Source organism: Dermochelys coriacea, chromosome 1, assembly GCF_009764565.3.
Source record: "Dermochelys coriacea isolate rDerCor1 chromosome 1, rDerCor1.pri.v4, whole genome shotgun sequence".
Classification (NCBI taxonomy): domain Eukaryota; kingdom Metazoa; phylum Chordata; order Testudines; family Dermochelyidae; genus Dermochelys; species Dermochelys coriacea.
The window spans coordinates 36,542,065-36,559,139 of record NC_050068.2 but is presented as its reverse complement, the minus strand read 5'-3'; the positions used below and the strand labels follow the sequence as shown (position 1 = coordinate 36,559,139).

General features: G+C 39.8%; 1 protein-coding gene across 1 annotated transcript in view; it reads right to left on the bottom strand.

The window, feature by feature from the left end:
- The window catches only part of ATM (ATM serine/threonine kinase), a 109,839-nt gene that overhangs the window by 13,658 nt on the left and 79,106 nt on the right, over positions 1 to 17,075 (bottom strand). Inside the window, 11 exon segments of the mRNA XM_043504228.1 lie at positions 377 to 459; positions 1,448 to 1,586; positions 3,070 to 3,228; positions 3,716 to 3,829; positions 5,111 to 5,318; positions 5,831 to 6,048; positions 6,938 to 7,057; positions 7,210 to 7,377; positions 10,558 to 10,792; positions 11,946 to 12,065; positions 12,869 to 12,973. Of these exon segments, the coding sequence (XP_043360163.1) occupies positions 377 to 459; positions 1,448 to 1,586; positions 3,070 to 3,228; positions 3,716 to 3,829; positions 5,111 to 5,318; positions 5,831 to 6,048; positions 6,938 to 7,057; positions 7,210 to 7,377; positions 10,558 to 10,792; positions 11,946 to 12,065; positions 12,869 to 12,973 (1,669 nt within the window).

The window sequence follows — 17,075 nt, the reverse complement described above, 5'->3', positions numbered from 1 at the left end:
ATAGACCTGAAGCTTTACAAACTTCATTAGCAGCCTTTAAACAATGCAAGATTGTTACTATAGGATATCTATAGTCTCCCAAGGTCAAGTAGTTTATTAATCATACCAGCACTAAAAATAAGCATATAAAAACCTAATGAAACAAAATCTATATTAAGACATGAATATACAATATCACAAATATATACCAAAATCTATTGAAAAAATATAGAAGTATGTAAACGTGTACTCATAAGCACATACATAAACTCAACAAAGGTGGGGAAAGAGGGCATTTAAAGCAAAGAAAAAAAAAAGCAAAGGACCACATACCCTGACTTCCATTGAGAAGAAATGGATGCATATTAAATTGTAAATATATCTCAACTTTATTCACCTTAATTTCCATGGTGGGAACAACAACATCCTCCAAGTTCTTCAGTTTAGTAATAGGCTGGCCAGCAGGAATACTTATGCCTTCTGCAGTGAAAATCAATGCGTTATTTTAAATCAAGAACTGCAGTTTACCCTGTTTTCCCCCAAAAGGTTGCTCAGTCTGGGTCCTGAACCCAATATCTGAGTGAGGGAAAGGGCTGCTACTCTCATAAGCAGTCCTTGGGCCCTTTCATCTAAGGAGCCAGACGGAGGTAATGAAAACCCTTCCCTCACAGTCAGGAGCAATGGAAGCTCCCTGAAAGTAGGGGGCCACCAGTGGCCGAACCATGGCCCCACCCCCCAAGCCGCCACCCTCACGCTGCCCCTTCTCTGCAAGCCCATGTGCTCATGCCTCCTCACCCACCAGATGCCCCACCCTTTTTTACTGAGGCCCCATCTTGCCCCTTTCCCGCCGAGTCCCTGCCCCTGCGCTGCCCCTTCCCCGAGACCCCACCCTCGTGCTGCCACTCCCCCCCAGACCTCATCCCCACTCCACCCCTCCTCACAATACCCCAGCCTCCACTCGTTCCTCTCTGCCCCCTCCCTTGTTGCTCACCCCTACTGCCGGGGTCATGGGCCAAAAGGGATGGGGTCATGACCCCCTGGCCTCCCCTGTTCCAGGGCCCTTGCTCCCAGTAGCACTAGGAATTCTCTGGAGTTCTCATATCCAAGAACCACTCCAGCTGAACCTCACAGTGAAAGTTGTTTCATGAGACTTCTAAATCAGAGTAGGTCTTATATTTAACATAATTAGGACATAGCAGTACAGCAGCCCATCTGCATTTTGATAATAATACTTGATATTTAAATAGCATCTTTCGTCCAAGGATCTCAAGAAAACAATAGTTAACTGACCTATCCCCACCTTATGCAGTGTCATGCCTATTTTACAGCTGGGGGAACTGAAGGCTAGAGAGACTCAGTGACCGCCTCAAGATAAGGCAATGGTAGAGCTGGGAGTAAAGCTTAGTAATTGTGACTCTAAATACATTGCTTAACTACTGACCAAGAAGCCCTCTTTTCAAATACTTACTTCTTTGAGATTTCCATGGAGTGGCATCCAGATTTGCTAATGTGATGTATGCATCACAAAGTGCCTCTACACCTCTAACCATTTGAGGTCTCCTACTTCTTATGATGTTAATTATCTTGCTGGCAGCCTCCATCCGATCCTACAGAACAAAAAACAAACAAACAAACAAAAACCCAAACATGATGATGTGAGCTGTAGCTCACGAAAGCTTATGCTCTAATAAATTTGTTAATCTCTGAGGTGCCACAAAAAATTCTTTTTGCAGATACAGACTAACACGGCTGCTACTCTGAAACCTGACATTTTGCAAGTTACTTCTTGTCAGGTCAAAGACACACAGTATATTGCCATCAAGTAGAACTGAAGCTATCCTGTGAAAACAGGAAACACAGATACTGAATACCCTCTGCAATACAAACCTGGATTCATATAAATGCTAATTCACTGTTTTCCAACCTGGGGTGGGAAGGACATTGAACTATTTGTGGGGGTGGGTATGTCCAAACAATGTGGAGAAGGAGTGAGGCTGCGAAAGCTGCAGGACACCAGATCGACTCTCCATCCTCCTGCAAACATGGGGCAAATAAAGGGGTTGTTGGCTCTTGGAAATCCACCCACCATCCCCTTTCCTCCTTCTGCTATTGTCCCTAATGTAGCTTGCTGGGGGAGCAGCTCACATGTACAAGGCTGAAGGCTCAAGCGGCTTGTCCGCCCAAGCTTCCCTTCTCTGCTCCTAACTTTGTGGCACTTTGCTCAACTTATCACACCACCAATGGAAGCCCCAATCCACAGCTACACATAGCCTACTGACGAGTTGGGGAAAGGGATCAGAACTATCAGAGAAGAGGAGAAAAGCCAGCTACAAATATGGAAAAAAGATAAGGAAACCCTCCCAGAAAAGACAACGAGAAATGGACAGAAAAAAGAAGAGAAGCCAGAAATCATGAGAGGACAACAATGTGAGGGGACAAAGAAAGTACCCAAAGAGCGCCACAGAGGGGCTCCAATAATGAAAGGTTGGGAAAATCATCATAATCATAGCAATGATAATCATCAATCAAAACAATAATAATGCTAACTTAAAAAAGAAGCCATGATATAATATTACAAGTCATTACGGTTTATAGCATTAACATTACTCTTTTTCTCTGGGAAAGAAATAAAGATATTAGAACCATGTTGCACAAACCCAAATACTTTTATCTTACAGATTTACATTAAACACTCACTTAACGTTTAAACAGAAAAAACTTTGGTCATTATCAACTTCTCGCTTATAAACCCACTCAAGCTCTTGATGCAGCTAAAATGTCTTTACAATATCTCACAGGGTGAAAAATCTAAAAAAAATTTCCTTTATGATACTCTTGTAATAGCTGATTTGAACAACAACTGTCAAGGCTGGTAGGTCCCCAATGTCCATAATTACAAGTTTTGATTTTAAAAATCAGTATTTAATTTTACCCCATTCTTCCTCATCCCACCAAAAAAATCAAGTAAATGAAACTCTGCACTATAACATCCTTTTAAAGTAAATTAACTTTCTGACATTATGATACTAAATGTGATTCATAACCCAGAACTATGCGATTCATAAACAAAATTCAGTTTGATTTGAGTACCATATCTAGCTGGGAGATTTCTTTCGGTACATTTTTCGTTAGTCTGTTTCTTCTTGTTGCCTCTGATTTTGCCAAGAGTTCATCCTTGTTGGCATTTGCCAAAGCCAATACTATAAACAAAGTATGATGTGGATGATCCAGTGAAATTCTAGATATTAGCTGTCAAGAAATATAACAAGAGTCAGTTATTAAAGATATTATAAAAATTAAAATGACTTAGAAATCAGAGCAGTAAACTAAGAAGCAAATGTTCAATAAAACACTATTCAACTCTTTCATAATCAACATAGAAAGGACTGAACTTTTTTTTACCTTTCATGGTCCTTTACAGAAAAAAATAAAGTAAAACCATAACTAAGTCTGTATTTTGATGTCTGTACTATATAAAGTATGTTTTTTATACAATGGTCTGACTATTCTAAGACGACTCCTAATCAGTGGAGAGAATTGGCAGAACAAAAACCAAGTTTTACATTTCAAGTTTACTACATCTCATTTGGTAATGGAATAGTTTAGGCTACATGACTCAGTCAAGGTAGAATTGTACTAAAGAAGATACATGTTCTCTTTAGGAATTTTAACATAAGTAAGATGCATCTCTGTACCATTAATCTAATCACAATACTTATGATTTAGTATTAATTACATTATTTAAAACTTCATGAAATCCTAGACAGCCCATGATCTTGGTTCCCATTCGAGCAGCCAGCTGGTACATCAGAGGCAAAAACTTGTATGATGGAATCTTCTCTGCATCTGTCTGTTGAAAAATAAATCAGACGTAAAGCAACAATGCACATAAAAGAGATCACAAACACAAATCAGTAGATAGGCACCAGTGGGTATGTACTGACATTTTAAAAACATTTTAAAAATATTTAATGGCTGCCCTAGTGGCAGCATACTGCACACCAGTCCCTCCTCACTAGTCACTCGCTGGGTGCCACAAGTCCCACTGCTTGCAGCTTGATCAGTATGCAGCAGCACAACTGCTCATGGGTTTGAGCTATCAGGATCATACTCAGCCAACTTTGTTATTAAGTAGCAAATTCAGTTTAAATTAGCCTTACTGGTTTATAAAACTCTGAGTGGGACTGATCCTGATTATATGAAAGACCTCTTCATTCAGTCACTGCCTGATGGCTTTTTATTAATATTGTTAAAAGTGCTATTATTGTTATTTTATTACAGCAGTGCTTAGATGCCTCAATTAAGATTGAGGCTCCACTGTTCTGGGTACTATAAAAACAGATGGTAAGACAGTCCCCAACCGGGAAAGGTTACAATAGAATTTAAAACAAGAAACAACATAAGTGTATTAAAAAACATATAAAGGAAAGAAGGGAGGACAAGATGTCTGTAAAAGGAACACATGATTACATAGACTTATTCAATTGTTCCAAGTATTTCTAATTTTTTAAAATTAATTATAAGACAGAGAAAAGAAAGAAGCTAGATATCAGCAATCAACTATTGGCAATGCGTTTAACCCTTATCACTTAGGTATTTCTTTCAGGTATCATGGTAGATGTTTACCATCTAAATTAGGCATAACACAGCAAAGAATGCAAAAGGGAAGGGTAAAAGGTAAGGGAAAGACAAGGGTACAACAGTGAAAGATCAAGAGATGTGCTTAATGTTATGGACACTTTTGCTAACTTTTGTTATTAAAAATGTAGGGGACAGAAACAGAAAAGACCACAGTTAATGATGATGGGTGATAAATGAGTAGTACATAAAGTGAGAGTTGAGGAAAGACTGAAGAAGGCTGGTGCACAGGTCACGTGCCAGACTCCAGTAATATGGGCACCTTGAGAAAGTGTGTAGAGTAGCTAATGGAAGGAGGCAGATGGAGAAAGCAAATAAGTGAGCTGTTTAGGAAGAGTGCAGTTTAGGACACAGTCATTAAGATACAAATGAGAGACGAGAGGTGGACACACTGGCAGAGCTGTGCAGGTCGTAGCAGGTGAGAAGGAGGAATCTGAATTTGATTTTCATGTAGAATCAGAAGGATAAGAAAAAATTAAGAGCAGAAACTTACCTTCATCATTCCATTGACTTCAAAAACTCCAGAGTTCTCAAGCCAGAGGGAGCAGAGGCGGAAGATCCACATATCATGCTCTTCTCCACTAAGTAAGCAACTGATGTAGTTCTCTACTGCTTTGCACAAGAAACGTTTACGATCTTCACTCAGTGCACGAATTGCACATTCATCAAGTTCAAGCTCCCGCTGAACCTTCACTGTGTATCTATGAATGGACATTAACCATCTGTTAAAACACTGATGGGAAGGCAAACTGGAGTTCTCTCACCTACAACTTTAATTTTCCAGCATTTTATACTTGCTTTTGTATCAGCAAACAAAATCAAGCAATCCTTAGATCAAGTACCCTCACTGTCCTCCTCATTTGGGTACACTGGGCACCCTTGTTCTGTGATTAAAACACACTGAAAATCTAGTCCCATTTTTTCTAATGACTGGACGTGAACACACCAATGTAAAAAAGTGAAGTTCTGGCAATGGAAACAAGCACGAAGACTTGACCCATCTCCTACAGAAAACAGAGAACCACTAAAGCTTAGAGTTTTCCCTCACTTTCCCTTCCTCTTATTAAGAATAGAAGAGAAATAGTCAGATGAACTCTAAGATTCCATCAGCTCTACTGCATGTGCAAATCCCAAATCTGGTTATACTTTGCTCTCCTCTCTGGTGCTGTACGCCAATTAGCTATAGTTACCTCCCCTCAATCTGGACACTCACCTGTTTGTCTGAACCCTGTGCTCCTTTAGGAGGCCAATTTCCTCCTTGGCCTTCTTCAGCAAAGCTTGCTTGTTTTCAAACTCTGAGGATTTCATGTAGTTCTCAATTCTTTGGTACTGAGTATCAGAGAAACGAGCTAAAGAAAGGAAAGCCTTCATCTTTCCACTCTTTAGCTCATCACTGCTGTCTCCACTGTGGCTCCCAGCAACTTCCACTGCCTAAGAGGAAAGTTACAAATATAGAAATAAGACTGATGATCATGTTCGCATAATAACTACAGCTAACGTCTACTCATACTGCTTGATTAAACAATTATTATTTAATGTTTGTATATACTAGCATATGCACATACAAAATAAAACCATCTGTGTTAAAATATTTTTTTTCCTAAGTGAATGTAATCCTCAGAAAGGACTTGGATTTTTCAGTGCTAGCAGTTGATGCCCATTTTAGTTACAGAACCTAATGGAAGTCCTCCAACACTTACTATGTATTACTCATATAATAACAGTTGTCCATGGTGCTTTACAGAACAAATAAAGAAAGATTCTCTGCCATGAAGAGCTTACAGTCTAAGAAGGGCAGTCTAACAAACAAAAGACAAGGAGATGACAACACAAGCTAGAAGAGAGGCTGGAGTTACAGGTGAAACTGAGATGATGGTGAAGGTATTTGGAGAATATCAGAAAAGTCAGAAGGGTAACTACAACTGAAGAGTCACAAATTAGAGGGAGTAATGAAGTGAGTGGCAAGTAATACTAGAAGCAATGAGGCGGCTGCTGAGAGAATACAAGATGAGAGATCAGTGAGAGCGTAGACTATACTGAAGGCAAGATCAAGGGAGTAACCCCTATAGTGAGTGGAGGAGTACAAAAGTCATATAATTTTACCTCCAAACAGGCTATTAAATCTAAGTTTCACTGTGGAGTCTACAAAATCATTAATAAAAACAGTATTTGCATCTGAGATGTTATTCTAGAATATACTGAAAATCATAGTATCAATAGAAAAAATGAATGCAGCATTGTAAAATTTACTTTGACATTTTTACAAGGTATTCTATACAGAAGAATCTATTTAGTTGCATGTTTCCAAGAAAAACCCTACCTTTTCTAAGTATTTCTGCATGATAACTGTAGGGTTTTCCAAACATGTTTCTGCTAACCAGTTTCCACATAACCTCAGGCACTCTGTGTATATCAGTCTTAGGCTCGGATCATTCTCAACCTTTGGAGAAGCACATTTTTAGAAAAAATTAGACTTCAACTCAAAAATAATTTACCATACAAGATGGTCAACCTATAAAACCTTTTTCCCCATCTAAATACAGCAAATTAAATTAATTAGGCCCGATGTCAAGGTTACATGTTGACACACACCTGAAACCAATTTGTATCCAATTTCTTGATCATCTCCTTGAGAATACTCAGTGCTAGACTTTCTTCTTTTTTAGCCCAGAAAACCTGAGCTTCCTCCAGTTGCCACTCAGAGACTACACACATAGCTGGATTGTATTGCTTGATCTGAAACATTGCTCTTTCAGGAAGCTGAAATAAAAAAACTAAATTGTCAATTATATTTGTAAGTAATGGACACGTTTCATGACTCGCTCTCTGACACCATCAGTACTTTATTTTATTTCTTTAAGACATCCCTCTTCTGCCTGCTTAGTGTTAAGAATTGTTTTGTTGTGAAGAAGGCAAGGTCTTTTTATGTGTTAGAGCACAGGCATAGGCTACCCTATCATTCTGATAACCAACAAGTTTCAAAGTCTAGTTTCTTGAACTGAGCTTCACAAAACATTAAATGAAGAATTAACATTTAACATTGTAATTACTGTGAGATAATAAGACAATATGGGACAGTGAGCTGGCTTATATTCATAACCAAAAGACTTAAAAAAGAGGTTAAAAATGTGTTCTAATGGAGGCCAGGTAATCCACCAAAACAATATTACATTTTTGTTACAAAGTCTACACAATTTAAAAAACCCAAATATTAGAATGCCAGTAAATAACAGTTAAGGGCTTGGCTACACTTGCGAGTTAGAGTGCATTAAAGCAGCCCCGGGCGCCCTAGCTCACTTATATACAGAAGAATTTATTTAGTTGCATGTTCTAAGTCCACACTGGCAAGGCATATAGAGTGCTCTGACTCCACGGCTAGAGCGCTCCTGGTACTCCACCTCGGCGAGAAGATTAACGCTTGTTGTGCCTTGGCTGAAACACCTGGGCGTCAGTGTAAACAAGGTGTTGCATTACTGCGCTCTGATCAACCTCCAGAAACGTCCAATAATCCCCTTAAGTCAAGTGGCCACTCTTCTCATTGTTTTGAACTCACTGTAGGAATGTGGATATGCCCTTTGAAAGCTCCGTTTCTGACATCCGGTATGCTTATCTGCTCCAAGACAAAGCAACCATTAGTGTAGAATGCTGTGTGTGAAAGAGAGATGCGGGGGGGGGGGGGGAGGAGGGGGTCTGCTGCTGTCTGAATTTACAAGACAGCATTCTGACACGCTCCCAGCCCCCCCCCAAAACCCATTCTCTCCTCCCCCACATACACCCAACACACTCCCTGTCACACTCCACCCAACCCCGCCCCCATTTGGCACATTGCAGCCACTTGCATGCCAGGATAGCTACCACAATGCACTGCTCTCTGTGGCTGTTGCAAGAGCTGCTAATGTGGCCATGCCAGTACGCTTGTAGCTGTCAGTGTGGACAGATTGCAGCACTTTCCCTACTGCGCTCTATGAAGGCTGGTTTAACTCAAAGCGCTCTACATCTGTAAGTGTAGCCATGTCCTAAGTGACCCAGCCCATTCCTGAATAACATATAATCCCTCAGCACTACTCACTTTATCCAAATATACACAGTCCCCTCAACCTTTCCCTCTAAAATTTGCAATCATATGCAAATATCAAAATAACAAATTACCAAATTATTGGAAATCAATCCCTTGAGTAGGAAATGTGGCTTTACAATCTCCTGCATATATTTTTGCAAATATTAGGGGACAAAGGTAAGGTTTTTCTATTCAGGTTCTTATAAGGCACTCAGAGTATCTGAGATTGGGTGGGCAGTGTAAATTGGGTTGATGAGGTGATAAGGGTAAGATATGAAAGATTATATAGCAATGAATCTCTTAAGCTGTTTTGAAGACGCTGAGTGCTTGTCCATTCTACAAAATTAGGCTGACTTAAGTTAGGTCAACCTATAGCCATTATAGCAATTAAATCGGCTGTTTGGTGTCCACGCTGCCCTCTTCCTTCCGGGAGTGCGCATCCTCATCAGGAGCGCTTTCATTGCCTGAAGTGGGGCATTGTGGGGAACTGACAGCTGCAGGGCTCACATTTCATCTCCTGTTGGCCAGCTGGAGCTCACAACAGAAGCCCCTCACCCTGGGGCTGACAGCTGGAGCTGACAGCTGGAACCAGAGACAAAATGTGAAACAGCAGCCGTCAAACTGACAAGAATGTCAATTTCACTGCTAGTAGGCTCCCTGCTGTGAAACTGAGCCCTAAGCCGGGCTCACAGCTCGGGATGTCAGCCCTGGGCTCAGCTGTCAGTGCCAAGGAAGGGGGGGGCTCCAGCTGTCAGCCCCACATGGAGCAGACATGCAGCCACATGGAGCTGAACAGCCAACAGGCAATGTAAGTAACACAGTGTCTACATGGACACTGTGTTGCCTTAAATACATTGATCTAATCGTTATGCATTTCTCACAGGTGGAGTTATTAAGTTGATGTCGTGGGTGACTTACCTCAGCATGAGCACAACTGTAATATAGATACTGACAGAGCTTGGTTGACATAAGCTGCCTTACATTGACCTGACTCTGTAGTGTACGCTAGGCCATAGTGAAATCGTGGCACCAATGAAGTCAATGGAAGCTTTGCATTTGACTTTAATGGGCCAGGACTTCACCCACTATGTGCCTTAGAAACATTCTTAAACCAACTTCTAGAAAAATTTTAAAACATCCTAAACTTTACAATTTCACATGCCATGTCTCGTTCCAGGGTCGATATTTTCTAGGGCTGGTTTTATTTCAAGGAAGTTAAGAGGATATAAAAAGTATTGCAGCATCATAATTCTGGGTCAGAGCTGTTAACCAAGCTCCATATGCACAAAATGTATTACTGGTGCTCATACGGTAGCCAGAAATAGCCCAGGTTACCTTTCACATCCTTTCAGATCAGGCAGATGTAACCGAAAATTGAACATATTTTATTTAGAAGTCACTGGGATAAAAAAATTGAAATTCTACAAGATAGCTCATAGATTGACTTTTCAGAATATAATGGCACTTTAAGTGTACATATATTTGAACAGGACACCAAGATGCTGATGTTGAGAAATTCTTTCTGCAACTCTATCCTGGAATGCTGGGAGAAAATATGGCACAATGATGAAGTTTTACATCTACCCAGTGTATCAAACTGGAGTTACAAAGTTGTAGAAACATCATTTACAGGTAAAAATTCCAGTTTTATAACATATACTGCATGGAAAGGCATGTAATTATGAACAAAAATGTGAAGATATGCTTGTAGCATTTATAAAATATTATGTAGGTTGACTCTCTCGACAAACAATTCAATGAATAAACTTAGAGTATAGGAATTTAAGCATAGTTGGTCTTCAGCATTATAGTGAAAAAATTCCTTATTAACTGGAGAAGTAATTGTTTTTCAGACTGATTCTTGCTGGAACTATGGTAATTACCTGAGTGTTTTTGGCAGTTCGTGCCAATTTGGACAGTTCCACTAGATGTTTGGTGAGAATGTCTTTAATGCATTCTCTTTTGGAATTCTCACTTTCCTTCTCAAGAAGGATCTCCAGAATTACAGTCCGTAAGGCCATGATAGGCTCCTGGAAACCAAAGTCACTGTCCTTGAGAAGCTGGGACTGTCTCTGCCACTTCAGATAAATGTCATTCAGTTGTTTGTTAGTAACAGATCTGAAATCACAGACATTAAGAAAGAAAAAGGAAAAAAGAGCTGCTATTACTTCTGACCAAATATTAATGAAATCTGAGATGTGAAGGAGTTTGTTTTACAAATCCCAGGACTATAAAACAATTGAAGTCAGTAGCTCACAATATATGGTCCAGAAAGCAAAAATAGTTCATGAAACCCTTCCGGGTCATGCGCAGAACAAACATCTTGAAAAGCAAGCAAGTGGAGGATAGGGATTATAAGAGGAGATTCAATTTTTATAAGAAGTTACGCAAAACAGCTGATTTAAAGCAAACCCAGGTTTGTGAGAGGAACATTCGGGAGGCACGACAATTCCAGTGTACATGTTCTTGAATACCTGTTTGAATTTAATTTGCTAAGTTCTAGTATGTGATAAGGCTGATAAAAAAAGCTGGCAAAGAGAATCTTAACCTGTATCTACATGTACATGGCTGCATGGCAGAATAAGGGTATATCTACACGTGGAGCTGTGGGTATGATTCCCAGCTTGAGCAGACATACTCACACTAGCTCCCATCAAGTTAGCATGCTAAAAATAGAATATGGCTGCAGCAGCACAAGCTACATGATGGTGTGTTTTATATGGTCCATATTTTTATTATACTGCATGCCTTTCAGATGTACTCTGTTTTATCTTGTTAGAATATAAGCTCTTTGGGGAAGGTACTGTATCCTTTTTTTGTGTTTACACAGCACCTAGCACATTGTGGGAGCTACTGGAAAAAAATACTACTAAATCATTAACAAATATTAGTCCTGACAATGTTTACAATAAACAAAAATAAAGACAGTCCATGCCCTGAAGAACAAACAGTTTAGAAGGTAAACAAATAGAAAACAGGATGCACTGGGAAATCCAGAAAAGTCCAGTATAGTGGATTTTCATAATACCACCATTCTTTTCCTGTTTTTATAAGCAGGAAAATATTTATAGAAAAAGGCCTTTATTTATAACTAGAGAACCTGCAAAGTTTCTTGTAAAGATGGTATTTATAAAGTATATTTGTTAAAGAAGGAAAACAGAGGGACTAACCTCTAGTTACAGGTTGCTTAAAAATAGCTGAGAGACGCAAGAACAACATCAGACTCATAGCTAGAACTGGAAGGGGGATTTAACATGAAGAAATAAAATACCTGGAGAAAAGTTGTCCTATGTTTTCCAACTCTCCAATGAGCTGTAATCTGCAGAGTGTGGGATACAATGAAAACACAGACTCAAGACTGCCTTTGCACAGCTCCTCTACTTCGCTCACCCTAGGGATACAATACAGCAATGCTAAATACCTTTATCTATTGACAATATAGTTTCCATGTACAGAATAGATATCAAATATAAAGTATATTGTACCAACACATTTTATATTTCAGTTTAGTAAGAATTTTGCATTATTATTAAAATAAAAAATTCAAGGTTTCTCCCTTAAGAATCTAAATGAAAATGTGATCAGGTTTACTGTCTCGTAGCCTATATGACAATTTAAAGGGACTACTCAGAAGTAACTCTCTCGTCTATTAACAGGAAGGGGATGTACACTAACAGAAGATCATTTCTCCATAGAAATTAACTCTATTTTTAAAAAAATTAAATTTGTCCCTTCCTCATACCAACTTCTTGCTGCTCTCTTGAAAACTGCTGATACTTTGGTGTAACAGGACCTGCAGAGACAAGGACTTGTTATGGCATAAAATGCCAGCAGTTTGTCTCTTCCTCCTTAGTTTGAGGATTAAGGCTTTTAATATCTATCATTATTGGTCAGCATGTGCAGCCTTGCAAAGAGGTTGTTATAAATATCTCTAACAAAAAGATTATATGTGTATGTTGTTTGTGGGCACAAAAGTCACTTTACACAATTAATTCTGGCCTTGCGTCAGGCATACATGTCCTATTAACACTAACATGACTTGTATAGGCATGAAAAGGAGAATTCAGGTCAAAATCTATAAGTCAAGTTACAGCTCAAATATTAGTCTGATTTTGTTTGTGTAATACTTTGCTACAGCTGCACAAACACAATAAGGTTTTACACACAGAATATTTATAGGCATTTGATTTTTACCTGGCATCTTTCAGGCCTTCATGGAAAGCAGAGAATTCTCTGTCTCTTAATGACTGCAGAGCATTATACAATGATTCATGGTAGCCTGATCTTCCCATCTCATCTCTTTAAAAAAAAAAGATTAAAAACAGCAAAATTATATTTACACTTAAGGTCATCAATAATCGTTATGATTGAAAACTACAGCATTAACATTCTCTTTGATATAGTACATTTAAGTCATTTTGGTGGTGTCTTCATAAAAAGACACAAAATAACCTAACTGAATAAGGAGTACAGTCAGGAATTTTTTTAGTAGTTAGATAAAGATTTGCCTAAAAAAATAAAAAGCAACCGTGTAACACAATACATTCCTGTAAGCCTAAGTTATTGTTTTCAAGTAAACAAAATAAAAAGGCAGTGAGAAATTATTAAAATTGTATTTTATACGTGGAGTCAAATTTTCAAATGACATTAAAATATATATAATTATTCCAAAAACTAACATACAATAAATCTACAATTTTAACCTAAAACAACAAAATGCACGCATGTAAAGGTTCTTGTATTATCTGACTGAGTTCTAATCTATACATCAGTATTGTATTAATAGCAATTCTGGATCACCTTTCCAGGGCAGTGTCATCTGCCACCTAGCACATCCATGAGTTGCAGATCATGAAACACCTTCCAAATATGGAGGGTAACTGTGATATAAGCAGGAAAACCTGTTGAATAAACAGTCACAGACAATCTGACGGCAGTACCAAGAGTGCAGCAGATGGTGGTGCTGTCCCAGTAAAAGGGCAGTGATGCCTACAGATGGTACTGAATATGGTGAATGTAAGCTGCCATCAAATAAGTCTGTCATCAATGACATACTATAAAGGCATGCAATTGCCCCTCCAGAAGTAAAGACAGAGGAACTATGATGGGGTCAGTGGCATTTGCTAGGATAAGGATCTCTGCATCCTCATTTGTCGCCTAGTTGTTGCAATTTTTGCACTGGTATGACGCATGGCTTACATGGATGAGAAGGGGAACTGGAACTGCATACACATTTTCCACTATTCACAGTGCAGGTGATTCAGCAATGCAACACTGACTCTACCACCTCTGAATCTAAGGCCCGTGGGGATGGTGACAGGCAGAGGATGCTGCTGGAGGTCCTTAGTCACAATCCTGCACACAGATGGCCTGGGAGTGATGGTCACTCATCACAGACTGGAGCAAATGCCATGATCAGATCCTTTCTTGGTGTCAGAGTCATCCTACCTAGGGACAGTGCTGCTCTCCTCAAATGGGGAAGGGGATGGAAAAAGATCCCTAATAAATTCTTGCTCCAACCAAATTTGTCAGAGTGACATATCTTGACTAGTTATCCAGCTTTTCTATGGTCTAAATATAAGTAAAACACCCCAAAATTTTGCAGCTAGGAATGTTCACACACTCCTTGACAGAAATGATGGAGTTGAGTGTAGAACCAATATATTTGTCAGAGTGATGGTGCAGTATGATATAGATATTTCTGCACTTAGAGTAGACTTGCTGGCAGGACACAGCTACCAGAAGCGAGTGCTGGTTACACCTTTTATTGGATTTGCAAATATGATGATGAACAGAGATATGCTCTGGTGCGGGGTTTGCCACCTGCTCTTTGCCCACAAACTTGAGTCACTGCTGAAGGGTGTTAATGACAGACTTATGCTCTTCTGCATCCGTCTTGCTAAAGGTCATCATGCTTTTGTCATCAGTGCATATGCACTAACAATGACACATCCAGATGACGATATGGACCCCTTTCTGGTCTCCAATGTCTCCAAAGAAGGTTGCGTGATGGTTCCCATACTCTTTTCCCTCCTTTTTTCGGCTATGCTTATGGATGCATTTCATGACACAGACAAATGAGTATTTATCCAGTTCCATACTGACAGGAAGTTTTCAAGCTGCAACACTGCCATGCTCACACGAAAGTGGCAGATTTACTCATTAAGGAGCGATTATTTGCTGATGACTATGCATTGGTTGCTGACTTGATTGATGACATTAAATGTATACTTGCTCACTTCAAATATGCAGTCAATCATTTTGGTTTCACAGTCCACCTAAAGAAAACTGAAATACCGTACCCAGCACGTGCCAGGGGATACCCAGTTATTAAGTTCACTAACACACCTCTTCAGTCAGTACAGAAGTTTTGCTACCTAGGGAGTATGCTGTCACACAATGCCACAACTGATGAGGTTACCCATCTCACAGGGCAAGCGAAGTCTGCATTTGATATGCTGTCTCACCACCTATGGAATGATAGGGGCATCAAAATAAGCACTAAGCTAAATGTGTATTGAGCAGTTGTGCTTACAATGCTTCAATGGTTATGAGGTATGGACACTATATCGGACACATATTAGGAAACTTGATCATTTCCACGTGTGCCATCTTCACTCTGTTCGCAGAGTCAAATGGTAAGACAATATTCCCAATATAAAAATTCTTAATCATTGTTGGATGTCCAGTATTTATATCATGCTGATTAAAGATCAGCTGCGCTGGTCTGGTCATCTCATTCATATGGCCAACTGAAAAATACCTAGTGCCATATTTTGTGGTCAGTTAAAGCAAGGCACTCATTCTCATGGTGGCCAGTCCAAAAGACACGCTGAAGTCAAACCTGAAGGCATGTCAAGTTGATCTCAGCAACTGGGAAGCAACAGCCTTATAAGAGAGCAAGATGGCAGCAGATTTGTCATGTCGCTATTAACTGCTTTGAAGCAAAGCACATTAACAACTTATATGAAATATGTGAACATCACAAAGCAATGATACAACAGCCTCCAATAATCATGGACAACCTTCTCTGTCCTACATGTAACCCTGCTTGTGTTTCTTGCATTGGCCTGACCTCACACACATGAATCCTTGCATGTCAACACTGACATGAGACTCCACCTAAGTTCCTTCTAAACTGTGCAGCTGCCCACCAGTCTATCAAGTGCTGCACACTTCAGGTGCTCCTTCCTTCACTGCTCCTGCCCTTTGCCTTGGAGCCCCTGGCCACCTGCTCCTGGGAGCCTCCTGCTAGATGTGCCGGGGGTGCTGATCTCAGGGTGTCCCCCTCCCCTTGCACTTCATCTCCACAGAGCTGGGGGGAGGGGAACGGGACATGACAGGGCTCAAGAGTGGGATGGAGCTTGCTGATGGCTGCTGCTGAGTCTGAAGAAGCAGGCTTCAGACTGATGAATGAGGATCTACTTAAAGGGGCAGGATGTCTCTCTCTCACACACACACACACACACACACACACACACACACACAGTGTGCGTCTCTCTCTCTCTCTCACACACACACAGTGTGCGTCTCTCTCTCTCTCTCACACACACACACTGTGTGAGAGAGAAAGGCACACTGAGTATGGGATACTGTGTGTGTGTGAGAGAGACGCACACTGTGTGTGTGTGTATCCACACTCAGTGTGTACCTTTCTCTCTCTCTCACACACACACACACACACACACACACACACACACACAGAGTGTGCCTCCCTCTCACACACGTCTTTCACAGTCACCTCCCAACACATACTTGTATTATTATTATTATTGTTATTTCTTGATACTTCCTGCAATACACATATATTCTCTGTAATTTTATTCTTTCAAAGTGCTGTTATTTTAGTTTTTTGACTGGTCTATGCATTTCAAAATCTTATTTCTCTCTTATGCTAATGCTTTGAGTAATGAGTTCTAAAATGCCAAACCTGTCCTGGCTAGAGTAATTATCCCTGTGGTAACTTAAAAAAAAAAATTATACCTAGGTTTCTGGTTTCTACTGGTGGTGCACATTACCTCGATATTGGTGCACATAACAAAATTAATTCCGCACATGGATAGAAAAAATTAGAGGGAATTCCACCATCAATAGTTTTTTACATTTAATTTCATTGATATTTAAAAAAAAAAAAAGGAGAAAGGTAAAAAGAAATGAGAACAAAAGGCTAGAAGTCCTAAACTCTCTCGCCAGTCACTTTTCAACACGATTCCCTTTTCCTTAATTCTTGGCCACATATTTTATTTCCAACCTTTTTTCTCTGCCCTTTATTCTCCCTCTCCTTGATCTTTGTCTATTCCCCTTCTTTCTGGCCCAAATATCACTCTCTTCACCTCCCATACTGGACCTGAAGAATCTTATCATCATTACTGCATCATTTTAGAATAGCTTGCCTCTGCTA